The sequence below is a fragment of the Oncorhynchus tshawytscha genome, linkage group LG18, assembly GCF_018296145.1.
Source record: "Oncorhynchus tshawytscha isolate Ot180627B linkage group LG18, Otsh_v2.0, whole genome shotgun sequence".
In the NCBI taxonomy this organism is placed as follows: Eukaryota; Metazoa; Chordata; class Actinopteri; order Salmoniformes; family Salmonidae; genus Oncorhynchus; species Oncorhynchus tshawytscha.
Genome location: NC_056446.1, coordinates 5764053 through 5781483, shown reverse-complemented (window position 1 = coordinate 5781483; position 17431 = coordinate 5764053). Strand labels below are relative to the sequence as shown.

The window sequence follows — 17431 nt, the reverse complement described above, 5'->3', positions numbered from 1 at the left end:
TTTTCCTCAGCACCTTGATCTCTGATCCGGGATAACTCTGGAGCATGTAGAGAGGGGCCTTCGCTGTTACCATGCAGAGCACCTTGGCTCACTGCGAGGCTGTGCCTTACACATTCAATCCCCTCTCTCTCATGGTGTTCTAGGTATGTGCACACATGTAGCACCCATTTCCATCCATTCTGTGAGCAGACCTGCATAGAATGGTAGAATGGCCCACATTTAAGAGGTACAGGAAATTATGAGATTATAGAGTTGATTGGAAAGCTGTGAACTTATTTGGCCATTTGCTTATGTGTTACAGTTAATGTATTAGCACGGTTTTCTTGTATTGTGCTGTGCACTAATAAAATAACGCAACAGCAGGCCAACGTTCGGCCACATAGAGATACTGGTGAGCTAATTGGTAAATTGTGTCACTGGCGGCATGGCGCGCACCTTATAATTTACAATAAATTGGGTCATTTGGAGCCGTAAGAGCAGCACTTGCAATTTGAGGCTCGCCAGATGAAATTGCATACCAATGTATTGACATCTAAACAATTAAGAAGCCGTTGGTGAGTTGTGTGGGTCTTAATTGGCGCTCAGGGGGATTTATTTTATGAAAGCAATCAGCAATTTCATTTTACAACTCAGGATAAATAAAGGGGTTCCCCAGCTAGGACTGACCTGTGTCCCATTGAGCTTCTAGACCGAGGCCCAATGTTCATCTCTCAGTCAAAAAGCAGCTTTTTAGATGCTTACTCAGAGAATTTAGACAATCTATCTGTGCTTTGGATGCATAAACAGGCCTTATAATTGTGTGCCCGATGAGACTTCCAGTGTAATGTCTTGTTTAATGTAATCATCTCACTAACAGGAGCTGATGGAGGAATACCTCTTTTTATGAGCTGTTACATGAAATCCGTAGTGGTTTAAAAAAAGCTGTGACGCCATGTGATGTAACAGTGGATTACAGTTCATACGCAAGACACATCTGGGTGTGATTGGTCATGAAAAGGTGGCTGACCCATTTAACTTTAGGGCTGTGATGGTCATGGAATTTTTACACTTTGTAGTTAATGTTGACACTAGATTAAATGTTTCTGACTCATATATTGATGGCACATAGGCTGTTTCCAAAACAAGAAGTTGTTTTCTAGGGGTGGTCTCTCTTTATAAGGTTATAGGGTCATTGTGCCAGCCCTATTTAACTTACACTTCCAGTCACTGCGTGTTGGATTCAACCCCATCTACTCCCACTTGTCAGCGTGATCCCACAGGCTGATTCTCTTGCGTTGACATAAACAGCATTCACACTAGACAAGGCCCCGATCTACCAGGATCTTAAAAAAAAATGTCCTTACACAACTTCATGTGATTGAATTCTATGTGTTAACAAAATCTGTGATATAGTTATGTTGTAACTTGAATTTAGACACCAATAGTGAGTAATGACTTTCTAAACAGGTACATTTTATTTGATGTTGTAAGAATAGTCTAACTAGTAGGGCTGTCAAACAATAAAAACATGTAATAGAGTTAATCACAGGATTTGCTTGCGATTACTCACAAATTCTGAATTTGCTCAATTTCAGCTGTAATTTAAGAATTTTTATACAAAGAACATTACAGGAATATTGACTGTCTAAAGTATTGGTTAGCAAAATTAGGTAAAAGCACAACCTTCTCTAACCTCAATGTCAAATAGTTTTACATGGCAATGTAGACTTTAGCTGTATAGATTATGTATTTTGGATGTTTAATCATGATTGCGATTAATCATGATAAAAAATTGTGTTCCCCAAAAAAATGTTTAAAAAAAACTCTGACAGCCCTAAAAATTGCCTGAAATTACACAGTAACAATAGTTTTTTACTGAGTTACAGTTCATATAAGGAAATCAGTCATTTACAATGAATTCATTAAGCCCTAACCTATGGATTTCACACATTTCGCACAGCCATGGATTGGCCTGGGAGAGCATAGGTCCACCAACTGGGGAGCCAGGCCCAGCCAATCAAAATTAGATTTTCCCCACAAAAGGGCTTTATTACAGAAATAAATACTCCTCAGTTTCATCAGCTGTTCAGGTAACTAGTCTCAGATGATCCCGCAGGTGAATAAGACGGATGTGGAGGTCCTGGGCCTGGCGTGGTTAGACTTGGTCTGCGGTTGTGAGGCTGATTGGACATACTGCCAAATTCTCTAAAAAGACGTTGGAGGTGGCTTATGGTAGAGAAATTATCATAAAATTATCTGGCAACAGCTCTGGGGGACATTCCTGCAGTCAGCATGCCAATTGCATGCTCCCTCAAAACAAACATGAGACATCTGAAGGCATTGTGCTATGTGACAAAACTGCACATTTTAGAGTGGCTTTATTGTCCCCAGCATAAGGTGCACCTGTGTAATGATCATGTTGTTTAATCTTCTTGATATGCTACACCTGTCAGGTGGATGGATTATCTTGGCAAAGGAGAAACGCTCACTAACAGGGATGTAAACAAATGTGTGCACAGAATTTGAGAGAAATAAGCTTTTTGTGCATATGTTTCATTTTTGGGATTTTTTTTATTTCAGATCATGAAACATGGGACCAACACTTTACATGTTGGATTTATATTTTTTGTTCAGTGTAGATAGTGTTTAGGCCTAAGGGTATATGGTATCTTGCATCCCAGACGAGCCCCTAAATAGACACTATGTTAGCCCAGGTTCTTTGTGCTGTGTGAAGAGTTAAGGATGCTTGTTGGACACACGCTTGACTGAAACCCAGTCTTATTTTGTACAGCACCTTTAAAGTGCTTTCATTTCTATATTGGTATTCAATGTGCATTCAACATATGTGTTAATCAACTGAGCATTTCAACTCTATTCCATGAATCTGCAAAAATGGGATTGAAACCATATGTGTTTCAGTTCAATGTCTGGCTTTTTATAGTCATATAACTTGGAACTGTAACAAAAATATTGTAATACTTCTTAGATTTAACGAGGTGACAAGTGTTTTTGCTACTACCATTACCATAGCTGTATGTAAACAGAAATGTAATATACTAGCTGCCTTTCTGCTGATTGTCACCTATTTGTATTTGAGTATCTGTTAATGACAATCTATTTGCCAAATGGGAAATCGGAAAAGAAAATTACATTTTGCCTGTAATGCTGCAAATATTCAATCAAAATCCACAAATACCTCGTTATTGGCTAAAGAGACACTTCAAACAAGTTGCTCATGGACAGCAATAAAGGGAAATGAGTGCATTTTCATCTTCCTCCCCTTGATGACTTCACTTCAATCCAGTGCACCCACTGCATACTAATTTCCACCTAAGGGTCTGTATCTAAACTTAGGAGAAGTTATTTTGTTACACTAAAGCCTGTCTGGCTCTTACTATAGTGGGCATGTTCCACTGGTTGAACCCAATTTAGCCTCCTCAGCCCTATCAATACAAAAGTGGGCTAGCAAATACATTAATAAATATTGAGCTGTGGTAATCTGGAGGAAAGTTGCTTGACCTCCACGCTCATCGCCGACTGTGTGGAGTATTACATGGATTTAGGACTCGGGGTGAGGAGGGGATTAGGGTAATTACAGTTATTATATGCTCAATGTAAAGACTATCTGGGGCCTAAGCGGCCTCATGTCAATTTTTGACAGTTAAATTAAAAACATATTCATCTGACATGACCCGAGTGATTGATCCCTTCCCCGTGTTCTCTGCCTCCTCGTCTTCCAGAAGACACACTGTTCCTCATACTAGCCTGATAGGGTGAACTTTTTTTTGGTCATTTAGCAGACACTCTGATCCAGGACCAATTAGGGTTAAGGGCCTTGATCAAGCAAACTTCAACAGATTTTTCACCCCGTCAGCTCAGGGATTTGAACCAGCAACCTTTCGGTTACTGACCCAATGCTATTAAACACTAGACTACTTGCTACCTGAATGGTGCCCGATGGGGATTAAGGGTTTCTGTACCAGGGGGAATAACACTTTGTACCTGTCCAGGAAGTACCTGTATGATTCCAGTGGTGGGGGTACATTTCCTCTCTCTCTGGGAGAAGAGCTGGTGGCAGCAGCTACCCCCATGGGCCTTCCTTTGCACTGGGGACGTGGGGGAACGCCCGCACTGTAAACCCAAGTAAATCCCACGATACTGATCCCTTATGAGATGGTAAGTGGGTGATGTTGTTTACTGCTGAGCAAGACGACTTCACCCCGAGAAGCTTCATGCACTCCAAAGCTTCCGTAACATATCTAACACATATTCAATTCTAAATAAACAAATCTGCCATCCGTGACACTTGACACGCAGGCCGTGGAATACCCAAGGAATATCAACACACTTAGTGGCAGCTAAATTCGCAATGTCACAAAATGCAATTTCCCAGTATTGTGCGCTGAAGAAATGAGATGCTGCTTACCGTGAGCGGGATCGGGTGGTCCGAACTCCAGATTATATCTCAGGATGTAAAAATTATTCCACACGTATAGCTGGTTATCTCTGGGATTGTAATCCACAGCTGCGATATACTGGTACTGGTTGGGAAAGTGGATATCTACATACTCTCCACGGTTCTGTTTGGTATTGTAAACATAATCTATTAAGCTTTTGCTGACTTCACTCTCGTTATCTTCATATGTGGACCTCACTACGTAGAGTACTCCACAGATCATGAAGGCATTGGAGGCCGATCGCTTGTCATACGTCGTCTCCCAGGTGGCCTCGAAGCGCAGTGTGTAAGGGTTCAACTGGCTGATGACCATCATGCCATTGTTCTGCTCTGTGGCGTAGATCACCCACAGGCCGTTCTCATCCACGGCCAGGTCGATGTCCGTTTTCCCACCCCACTTGTAGGGTGACGTGTCATGATAGTTGGCGTTATTGATGATGGCCTCGCCGCTTTTGATTCGGGTCCGTATGTCAAACTTTACAATGTTGCGGGTTCTCTCCTTGTTGAAAAACACGGCCCCATCGTAGACCACAAATCCAGTGCCGTCCACCCGGTGGGGGAGCTTGTACGTGATGGTTTGTCGGGCGTTTTGGAAGTCGTCGAGGGAAGAGTACTCAATGAGTGTGTCTGTCCGGTAAGGAGTCCAAGGCATGAAGTAGATTTTGTCACCGGCTTGTAGAGGGTCTTTGCACCATGACCCGGCTTGCTGCTCCGCTTCAAAGAGAAAGGAAGGATCACCGACAGCTTTCAGGGTCCCAGGACAAACAAAAACTAGTGATGGGGGAAGAGTAAAATAAGAAACAGATTTAAGTCAACAAATCCAAGTGAAACGTATCAAAATAGCAGAAGACAATGTCAAGATATGTCTAATTTCTCCATTTTGTTTTACAGGTTGTCCAAAAAGAGAGTGGGGACAAACACACATTAAAGTGCCCAAAAGACAACTACAGCTATAACCAATGTTCACAAGCAGTATGGGGAGTTTGGTTTTGTGCATAGAAAGAAAATAAGGAATAGGAAAGTTGTTAAGCAAATGTATAGTATATGAAGTAATAACATAACTTTCTGAAACAAAAGAAGCCTTGTCTCTTAGACATCTACTGTAGGGGAATAGAAAACAAACGAGGGGGAGAATAGAACAGAACGAAAACCAAATAAAATTCCTGTAAACAAAAAAGCAGGCAACTAAAGTCATTTGGCAACAGACTGAAGGTTTCAATCGAGAGCAGGATTCAGCAGGTCTGAAAATGTGTATTCTGAGACATTTGCCACTTACACCACTCGTTTTACCATATACCTGAGAGGTTTGTTGTGACAAAATGTTACAAATTTCCTAAACATTAAAGTTACAAGTGAGCGTGTTCTTGAGGTGTTTTTGTTGTTGCTCTGAGTATGTGCATGAATCAAAGGAAAGAAGAGCAGCAAGTGGCAGGATAAGGGATGAGGAGGAAGAAGGAAGGGATAAGGGGGGGGAGAGGGAAGGGATAAGGGATAAGGGGGAGAGGGAAGGGATAAGGGATAAGGGGAAGAGGGAAGGCATAAGGGATAAGGGTGGAGAGGGTGCTAAGAGAGAACAGGACATTAGAACCAGTAGATTTCAAAGGGCCAGAAAACACTGTTACCATGGCATGCTATGTAGAGGGGTTTGGAAGCCAGGCAATATGAGATTGGGCTGAGTAGCAAAAGCACCCAGGAGGATGGGGGAAGAAACCCCTATGGACTCCAGCTACTACACTCTGCACTTACAGCTGTACTGCTGCTAGTGTTTTATCATCTTTTTTCTTTAAATCAGTCTCACTCTCATCGTTGCAGTTTACTGACTACTGTTATATGGGGGATGTGTTTGTTGCTACTGTCTGCTATGGGGTTGGCACACCGTAGTGGGGATAGGAAGATTTACAACCATATGCCACAAAACAAGGATCTAGGGTTTGGATTGTGTCAGTTATTTACCTTTTTGCTCCACTTCTATTTTAAGCATTGGAAGAGAGAATGAAAGGGGTGCAAGGAAAAAAAGAGATTAATATGAATTAACTGTCATCTCTATGGTTACATAAGCAGTAACATATAATGACACATGGACAAAGATAGGCAGACCTATTTTGAGAAAGGAAAGAGAAACAGGAGATACAGTAAACACCATCAGACAGTGCAGACGACCCCCTATCTCGAGGGAAAGATTAAGGTTAGGACACCCAGAGAGGTCCAAATGGACAATATATGGAGCATGTATGGAGCTTTGGCCAAGTGTTAAGCTTGGTTTATAGAAGGTTGGTCAACCACACTTGGCCACAATATTGTTCATTTTATATTCAGGTCAACAGTCTGTAGGCTGCTAGCGTGACTACTGTTGTCACTTTTGATAACATATACACTATTTTGACTTTTGATATGTCTGGATGTAACCGTTGAACATCAGACGATAAAATAATGTAATAATTTTTGATGAACGGCAATTGACCAGCAAACTGTAAACCAAGTAACTCTGAGGCTAACAGAGTAAATTATTAATATCATATGTCTATCAAATATTTCCACAACAAAAACTCCAAACTCAATTTACAGATTAACACTATTGAAAGGGAGCTGAGTCCCATAAAAGAAGAATCTGTGCATTGTCCTTTTAAAAACAATCTGATCACCAGGGTCGTGTTCAGTAGGCAGAAACTGGATATTTTTTTTTTACTGAAACAGTAAACTTGGACTTGAGTAACACTGATGAGAAATATAAAGGTTAGTTTTCCGTTTTTTTTATTTTTATTCAGTTGCATGCCGTAAATGGACACGACCCAGGTAAATAACACAATTGCCAAACACAACACCTTCTTTGTGCTGGCAACAAATAATACAGTACTAGTTAAATAATTAGTGTCATGAAACCAGAGGACTGAGCGTTAAACAGTATGGTTCAAAAATAGAGCCTGCAGTTCACAGTTTACTGTACAATATTGCAGTGATCCAACCTTCATAGAGGCCTATTTCATTACTAACAGATTGATATAGAATCTATGATACACTGTAAGTTGGTGATTTAATATTCTTGCACCAAGGCTTCTGGGACCTGCTGAGTATGACTTTAGGCAAAACAGGTGCAAACAAAAACAAACCCTGAAGCATCTGCTGACATTTGTGGTTTATTTCCCCTCTCTCCATTGAGGAAGTAGATAATCAGTTAAAATATCTACTAAAAGTAGTGTGTTATAGTTATAGAACAAAAACAATAGTGTAGCAATGTTATGACAGTCACCATGCATTAAGTTGCAAAGTAAACATTGCACTTAATTAGTTGTGTAAATTGAGGTTAACGATAATAGTGCCATTTTACTTTTGGATTGATGGTGGATTGACTCGTTTGCTAGTTAATCGATCTGAAAATCTTATTGAATGAAACACAAGAATGCTAACCAAAAGGTGTAAATAGCGTTAAGTGTTACATACGGTGATCTGTTTTCATATAAAGACAGCCTATTAGTACTCTAAATCAAGAATATAATACAAATTCAAGGAGCTGTTAGTTTATCACAATGGGACATTGAGTAGAAAAAACAATCAATATCAATAGCAGAGATTTCATGAGGCTGTCAATTTAATCAGATAGAATATAAAGATGCTTTTACAGTACAATACATGCTATTTTACTGTTCTAAAGTGTGGAAAAGAGTGAAAAGAGAAAGAAAGAAAAAGGAGAGAAAGAGGGAGAGGCATAAGCATGCCCTCTACTCTGCAAAAATGCAAGTGATTCAAGTGTGAGGAAGGCATGGTTAAGAATGAGCAGAGTTCTGGCTACCTACAAGATTAAACGGCAGAGATGCAAACAAATGAACAGACAGCAGAAATTCTCAGACACAGCCAGCCAGATACAAATTGAAGAAGACGGAAATCTGAAAAAGGAGAGGAGACAAGATGGAAGACCTGAGCAGTAAAACTAAAAAGGTCACCAGAAACTGGTCAGTAGAGGAACATAATAAGAGTCAGGGAGCCAAGGAAGTCTCCTGCAGATTGCACAAGGGAAGAAGAGAAGTGAATAACATTTAAAAGAGCAGCATTACAAAAACAAGATAGCACCAACACCCTGTCCTCATTATCACCAAACATAGCAGTAAAGGGGTCCCTGTTAACTTATTTTAAGGTATACACCTATAAGTAACATGAATGTTCAGTCTTTATATAATCATTACTCTACTTTAACCTTGACTAAGAACAAACCTCTCTATTTGCTGCATACAGAATCTCCTTTGATTTGCATGTAATGTACTTTCTGGAGTGACTAGACTGGTGTATTGGCTGCAGTCCATGGCCTCAGAAGCCTGACCACTATGTAGCCTCAATCAGTGGCTCCAGTCTCGTCCAGAGGGCAAGACATTCAATTGGATTAAAGTGGGGAATAATGCAAACTCTAAATAATATAATTGAGCAAAGCAAACTACGCTACTAATGTCAGCAAATGTAAAGAGTAAAGTTCTCAAATGTAAATGTGATGGAACATAAGCTGAAGCATTATGCCTATTTTCTTTGCCTGAATAAAATACTTATGTCTGTTTCTATATTGTACAGTTTTGGAGGATAGCTATGATAGCAGACGATGACATAAAACAAAATGAGGTCTGACTGCTTTGGAATCCTGTTAACATATGTTTGCATGCCTCTGCATTTTTACAAGGTGCCGTAGAAACAGTCGTGGCAGATTTGGTCTCGATGCTTCGATGCAGAATGCAAAGAATGATGTTAATGAAGACTTGAATGTCACTTTTATATCGTCCTGGCAATTAACACAGGCAATTCAGAGGGCTACAAGATGCCAGGTGAAGGCCAAACCCACATTCACAGACTAAACACAGAGATAATGGGGCCTAATGAGGATAGCTCTTGACATGAACCAAATAAGAACAAGAGGTAGATTTATGGAAATAGAGGTTATACAGACCCAGGTATTTTAACCATGTATATGGTGGAAATATAGGTTTTTGTTGGTATGTGCTACTTTGAAAGATCCAAGATGTATCGAAGATGGACCAGTTCGATTTGAAGGCTTGTTAAAGAAAAATAAATAAATTACACAGCATATTACATCAAACCAGTGGTAAAGGTAAAATGTGTTGGATATATTCTGAAGTAAGATTGTCAGTTATGTTGCAGAGGCTCTAGAAGCCTTGCTTTAGTCTAGAATGATGATGCATATGTCTACTGGTCTTCTTCACTCATCTCACTTGTGGATTGGCTTAATAGGGGTTTAATATGTTGACTTGAAAAATATCTTTCCTAGGACCTCTCTAAGGGCCATATTTATTAATAGTTTGAACCAGGTCAACTTTTTTAATCAAAATATCTTCATGTTCTCCATATGATTTGCTCCCTCTGGTAAAAGTGGTAATATCTCTGCACATATGCAGAAGCTTACTAAATATTGCCCAGTGAAGGCAACTCTAGGCTCGAGACAAATGTGATACTTCAGAGTTTAAAGACAGTCTTAAGGGTAGTCACTGGTCACTGGTGGGGTGCTTGTGTGAGGAAAGACAAGGGGTGGTGGGGGAAACAAAACCAAGCACAGCACTGCCCCATGGGACACAGTCTACAACAGCACTGGGTGGTCTAGCTGGGTGGGGGAACACTAAAAAAGGTCTGGACTGGGGGGGGACACTAAGAACTTACCAGGGCAGTTGATATACGACACATTCTGTATCCTCGGTCCTATTTTGGGCGGACATGGACCTTTACGGAAATTAAGAAGCAAAAAGATGGCGCTACATGCATGGACTATGGATCAACCAAAGAGTATAGAGAGGTTTGCTTGGGATCTTTTACAAAAATCTACCTATTGCTGGGATTCAACAACCTCGTAGTTCCTTTGACATGTTCCGAGGGAAGTTTGTCTGCTTCCTTAGCACAAGGAGGGACAGGAACCCCCCCCAAAAAATATTGAGGGTGTCTAGGTGGACCTTGGAGCTAATCCTATGATTAAGGTCTCAAGCAAAACAGCAAGAGATGGATCGATAGCTTCCTTAAAAAACTTTGAGACAAGCAGAGAAAGATCCTGAAAAACAATACTGGGAGAGGGATTTTCAGCTAAAAATAATGAATTATGGTGTGCTTTCGTAGTTTAATCCTATTTCTCATTATTACATAGTTCATTGATAATCTCGGGTCTTAAAACCTTGGAGAGGTCAAACTTTAACTTGTAATGAGGTTCATATTCTAATGTTGTTCACTTAGCTATTCGTATGAACATTCTACGGAGAATGGTTAGAGCAGGAACCCTGGCTTTGGGTCATATAGACTATAATTATTCCAGATGCTCTCAGACGCTCTGAAATCATTTGATTAAGTGGTCAAATCTGCACGATGTACATGTTAGTAGGTTGAGCTCACAAACATATTAACAGCTAAAATAGAATTGTAAAGCAGCTAGTAGAGCTGGATCATGCTCAAATCATTGAAAGGGAAAATCCACTCAAAAACTATCTTTTAAGTATTTTTTTAATTAGTCCACTGTTGATACAGTCCCAAAAATGTTTTGCATGTCAACAGTCAAGTTGTTGGACTTTCAAGAATCAAAGTATCACCAGCCACATCATCATGAGTATATCAACAGTGGAGTAATGAAAAAATGACAAATATTGTTTTGAGTGGATTTTCCCTTTCTTTTGAATTCCTGGAAATTCATTGTACTTGCATATCAACAACATTATTAGGACAATGGTTCAGACAAGGGGTATCTATAGACTATAGATTATTTTGGAGCTAAGCCACAATGAATATTTTAGCATCCAAGTGACAAGAGACAAATGTTAATCCTATAATTTTGTGTGATACATCACCTTGTTGAATTATCTAATTGGAGGCATTCTGTTTTCCTTCATACAAAACATCTGTTGACAGATCTCAACACCTGTTGTTCAGAAACTACATAGAACCATTGCAATGAGCAGTGGTGATTATTTTGCTGATATCAATCCTAGGAATGCATCCCAATGTGCACCCTATTCCCTATATACTGTAGTGCACGACTTTTGACCAGTGCCCTATGGAGCCCTGGTCAAAAGTAGTGTACAAAAAAGGGAATTAGGGTGTTGTATCTGAGGGATGACTAGATCACACCTTTAATTGTATTACTTTAATATAGCCCTCCACTAACATCGTCATATATTTAAAACTTACCTCAGCACGGTCCATTGACAAATGGTGTAGAGATAAAACATTGTATAGAGATTCTCCCTAAGAACCAATACTTATGCAAATAATTTGAATTTATCTTGCATTAGAGTGTAAAGAGAGATACATTATCAGAGTATATAGAGGGATACAGGGAGGGATCTAGAAAGTGAGAAAAATTATAGAAAAAGAGCCAGAGAAGAGGACAGAGAACTGTTAAATGCATGATGGAAAGTTCATACTTACTGTAGGGAACACACTCATACTGGACCTCCAGATATTTGTAGGTCCCTGGACAGGGGTCTGGGAAGACATCAGAACCTGTGATCACTATGCACTGGGTTCGATTGTTGCACCTGGAGGAAAACAAGAGAGAAGCCATTAATAAAAGGCAGCTTTCCTTAACAATCTTCACACTAGTAATACATTACAGTTATTGCTGTTATAATAATCAATAAGTGCAGACAAAGAAAATGGCATCCTATGCTAGGAGCAAATGCATTGTTACGTTCCTTGTCAATAGCAATTGCAAAAATCGCTGAAGTTGGAGACTGACATCCCCCTCACTAACTTTAAGCATCAGCTATCTGAGCAGCTAACCGATCGCTGAAGCTGTACATAGCCCATCTATAAATAGCCCACCCAACTACCTACCTCATCCCATACTGTTTTTATTGACTTTTTTGCACACCAGTATTTCTACTTGCACATCATCATCTGCTCACCTACCAATTCAGTGTTAATTTGCTCAGTTGTAATTACCTTGTAATTACCTTGCCTTACCTCCTTACACCATTTGCACACACTGTATATAGATTGTTCTATTGTGTTATTGCCTGTACGTTTGTTTATCCCATGTGTAACTCTGTGCTGTTTTTGTCGCTTTGCTTCATCTTGGCTAGGTCGCAGTTGTAAATGAGAACTTGTTCTCAACTGGCCGACCTGGTTAAATAAAGGTAAAAAATAAAAAAATTCAAATACAACGGTAGCCCTTAAAACATAAAAACACAGATAAATAATGTAATGACCTCCATTCAAAACCACAGTCACATACACTGTACATTTACAACCATGAAGCAATAATTGCATTTTCATGACTATAATGGTATTTTATTAATCCATTTAGCACTGCTATTTAGTTATAACAATGTTATACCCAAGGTCAATACATTCTGTTTTGAGGCTTGGGCATTGTATCCATTACTCAATAACATTGTGTGTTTCTATCAGCAGGGGTGGTTGACAATGTAATTGTGTTCACAGTAAAGGGCATATGCAGTGCATATATATCTCTCCAAAAAATCTTGATATTTAACATAAATCGTGTTTGTTTCATCTGAGTGGATACACTGATCGACAGATACCCAGCAAAAATAATGACAAAATCTCTAGTTTCACATAAAATTTCCTCTGCAGAATGTACTGTATGTGTCATTGTGCCGCAGTATCATTTGTGTTGGCCACACCGTGACTTTTAAAGGAGACCATTTTGACAACAGTATCTTCCCCCCTATTTTCTGAACAATGACCTTTCAGATATACGTTACAGACATTTTAATTGAACAATAAGTGTTTTGTGGTTCCAGGGAATTGCAGGTGGCCACCCCTTGCTACCTACGAATCATGATAAATACATCAATACCCGAGCTGGCCATCTTTCTGATGGAGACTATCTGCAGCGCATAGTTCTTAAATCAATAGACCTGTTCTGCTGATTTAGCAATAACATTTGTTTCTCTTGTCACAAACCAGTGCCCACATTTACAATAGATCATTGGAAATATATGACAGTTTGTTGGGTAAATATTTATTTATTTTGGTTTGACTCTTCCTGCCTCGTTTTAAAAAGGCATCCTCAGTGCCCTGTCATTGATTCTAAGTCGTTAGCATAGTCATGCTAGCCTATGGTTACCATAGATATGCAGTGCATATGTAAGACAGACCTTTTAGATACAACTTGACAAAATCTTTGTCTTAAGGATCTTTTCCAACTTTCTGCAGTGCAAAATCCACTGACTTGTACAAACAATCCAGTGTTAAAATGAAAAGCCCACTAAATCATGATAACATTAGGGAGCTGAATTAGCCATTAGATGTTTCCTGACCGGGCCTGAAGGCAATTAATAAGTCCCCTTTCTTTTTTTCCGCCTTCCCCAGTCAGCATCTATGACAATTAATATAATTCACTACTCTATTTTCTTCAAATATATACAAGGAGCAAATGTTTACTTTGTCAAAGGGAAAATGTAATTTGTTTTGCTTTTGGCATTAGTAAAAGCAGTTGTAGCTCAGTGTAAAATCCAATTTAGACAGTGTCACGAAACAAAACGCAAGCTGTATATTCCCAATGGTCACAGGCACGAGAGTGAGAGAGAGAGAGAGAGAGAGAGAGAGAGAGGGGGAGGGAGAGAACGACCAGAGAGGTGTCTCATAAGGGACTTTACTTTATTAACGACCTTCATGTGTGATAACAGATGAGAAAATCAGCATATTTGTTCATAGAAATTGGTTACAGCCTCCCGAGTGGCGCAGTGGTCTAAGGCACTGCATTGCAGTGCTAGCTGTGCCACTAGAGATTCTGGGTTCGAGTCCAGGCTCTGTCGCAGCCGGCCGTGAACGGGACACCCATGGGGCGGCGCGCAATTGGCCCAGTGTCATCTGGGTTGGGAGGTTTTGGCCGACAGGGATATCCTTGTCCCATTGCGCACTAGCGACTCCTGTGGCGGGCCGGGTGTAGTGCACGCTGACACGGTCACCAGGTGTACAGTGTTTCCTCTGACACATTGGTGCGGCTGGCTTACAGGTTAAGTGGGCATTGTGTCAAGAAGCAGCTTGGTTGGGTTGTGTTTTGGAGGACACACGGTTCATGACCTTCTCCTCTCCCGAGTCGGTACGGGAGTTGCAGCAATGAGACAAGACTAACTACCAATTGGGGAGAAGAAAGGGTGAAAAAAAAATAATAATAAAAGGAATGAATTACGATTCTGGAAACACACCTCATTCTGAGCCCTTAAAAAAGCACTCTGCTGTCTTGCAGGTTGCATTTCTTGAGTCTGCAGTGTGTCAACATTTTCCATATTTTACGTGGTGACTTTGATAATCCCGTTTTTTTATGCATAAGCATATCATGCAAAACTAATATGAATTGCAGCTGGCTCCAACTCAAAAAAAATTGCTGGAAGAATGGAGAATTAACATCTGGCTTGTTACGTGTATAACTAAATAACATGACTACAAAGATTCATGAATCTAATAATAATCTGGGTGTATCATGTAGGAAGGAAAGCATTAGACAAAGAAAATGTTCCCAAATATCCCTAACCATATCTCTCAATGTTAGCATTTGCAGTGATGGGACATTGAGATATCCAGGATTGCCCTAATTTTACAGCTGGAGAGTAGGACCTGGCTCTATAGGAGTATCTATGGGATTCTGTGACTTTGTCTCATTTGTGAGTCGGTGAACATTTTTTAAATATATATATATATTTTTCACCTTTATTTAACCAGGTAAGCTAGTTGAGAACAAATTCTCATTTACAACTGCGACCTGGCCAAGATAAAGCAAAGCAGTGCGACACAAACAACAACACAGAGTTACACATGGAATAAACAAGCGTACAGTCAGTAACACAATAGAAAAAAAGAAAGTCTATATACAGTGTGTGCAAATGGTGTGAGGAGGTAAGGCAATAAATCAAATCAAATCAAATGTTATTTGTCACATACACATGGTTAGCAGATGTTAATGTGAGTGTAGCGAAATGCAATAAATAGGCCATAGTAGCGAAGTAATTACAATGTATCAGATTAACACTGGAGTGATAGATGAGCAGATGATGATGTGCAAGTAGAAATACTGGTGTGCAAAAGAGCAGAAAAGTAAATAAAAACAGGAACATGGGAAGAAATTAAACTCCCTTCTACTTTCACATCCTCAGTCTTCAATATAGTGGCTTTTCAATCAGAGCGATAACATTCCAACTCTAATCCCTTCACATCCCTGACCTTTTGGGAGAGCCAGACATCAGCACAATTAGATCGTCGTAGAACACTGCATGGATCTGATGCAAATCTACTTTTGAAATGAGCACTTGGGCTGACAGCAGGAAGTGCCTGATAAGATGCCAACAAAGTGTAACTGATAGCACTCGTAATACCATGTACCCACATGAAATTTAACCTTTCACATTTTGATCATAAAGCATGTCAAATGAATAATTGGACAAAGAGATAAGGGGCTAATTGAATAATAAATTAAAAGAAAAATGTAATTCCCATTTCCACAAAGAAATACAGTGGGTTCCGAAATGATTGACACCCTTGATAAAGATTACCAATAATGACTGTATCAAATAAATAATAACAATACTGAGCTATATTGTATGCTCAAAAAAAATTGGAAATTAAATGTTTTTTTATAATAATAAATTTTTTCTTTCTCAAAAAGTTAGGGGGCAAAATTATTGACACTCCTAAATTCTTATAAATAAAGTTGTCAAAAGTATAGTATTTGGTTCCATATTCCTAACATGCAATGACTAAATCAAGCTTGCGACTCTACAAACTTGGATGCATTTGCAGGTTATTTTGGTTGTGTTACAGATTATATCACGTTTATTATCATGTTTATTACAGCAACAGGGGCAGGCAAACAACAGGAAACAGGAGACAAAGGGCTGTGAGACTTGGGTTTACATCTAGAAGTATACAGAGGGTACGGGGCAACAGAGAACAACAGCAGAAGGGTTAATGACTTTGGAGCAGGAGGGGAAAGGTCTCGGTTTCCAGGGGTGTAGCAGCAGGGCTATAGCGGCGTGCCAGCACATCCGGCTTAACATCCTTGGGTACCGGTTGGTGTTGCGGAAGCGAAGTGGCCCGGGCCTGAACCCCTCCCAGAGGTCATGGCACTTCACGGGAATGGCAGAGAGGTTCGGGCAATTTCCAAGCCCCCAGGAAGACGTCCCGGGGCTGGTAGAGCCAATTTCAAGCAATGAGCATGGCACAACAGGCTCCAGCCGACAATGGCACCAGTAGACCAGTCAATCGAGGGATTGTGTCGCTGGAGCCAAGAGAATCCCAATACCGCAGGTACCTGCGGAGACTCAATTAGCAGGAATTGGATCGCCGTGCTGTGGTTCCGCGACACACATAGGTCGATGGGGGTGGTATGGTGGGTGATCCGGCCTATAGAGTGGTCGTCCAACGCTCTGACATTCATGGGAATGGAGTTGAGCTCGGACGCCAGAGTAACATCCATAAGAGTCTTATCGGCCCCCAAGTTGATGAGTATCTGGAGAGACTTTGACTGGTCGCTCCCACCGCAGGGTGGCATGGAGAGGGGGGCGAGTAAGGGGAGAAGCAAAATTATCCTTAGGACCAACCAGAGCACTCATTCCTACCAATGAGCTAGGTCTCTTGAAGGGACAGGTAGACACATAATGACCGGCAGTACCGCAATACAGACAACTCTGGGTGTTAAGTCTGCGTACGCGTTCGGTTGGAGACAGCCTAGCGCTGCATCGGCTAGGGAAGAGGTAAATCGGCAGTCTTCATGGGCTCACGGAGGAACTCGGATAAGCTCGGGTCCACTCTGGACTTCCCGGAGTTCATCAAATACAAGGTGGGATCCTTTAAAAAGCAATTGGGACCACAATCAGACCTCTTCTCCCTCCTACGTTCCCGTAGCCGACCATCAATCCGGAAGGTTAAAGTGATGAGTGAGTCAAGATCCGTCGATAGTTCCCGGGCTGCAAGCTCGTCCTTTACTTCCTCCGATAATCCGTGCAGGAACATGTCGAACAGCGCTTCCGGGCTCCAGCCACCCTCCGCTCCTAGTACGCGGAA

General features: G+C 40.6%; 1 protein-coding gene across 13 annotated transcripts in view; it reads right to left on the bottom strand.

Moving 5' to 3' along the window:
- Positions 1–17431, bottom strand: part of adgrl2a (adhesion G protein-coupled receptor L2a) — a 197389-nt gene that overhangs the window by 55278 nt on the left and 124680 nt on the right. For 8 of the 13 annotated variants that reach the window (XM_024377670.2, XM_024377671.2, XM_024377661.2 and 5 more), the window contains exons 4-6: positions 11831–11940; positions 6389–6403; positions 4406–5206 (exon numbers count right to left, since the gene is read on the bottom strand). In XM_024377670.2, coding sequence (XP_024233438.1) covers positions 4406–5206; positions 6389–6403; positions 11831–11940 — 926 coding nt within the window. The remainder of the gene's footprint in view (positions 1–4405; positions 5207–6388; positions 6404–11830; positions 11941–17431) is intronic. The other 5 variants (XM_024377662.2, XM_042300601.1, XM_024377666.2 and 2 more) reach the window with 2 other exon arrangements.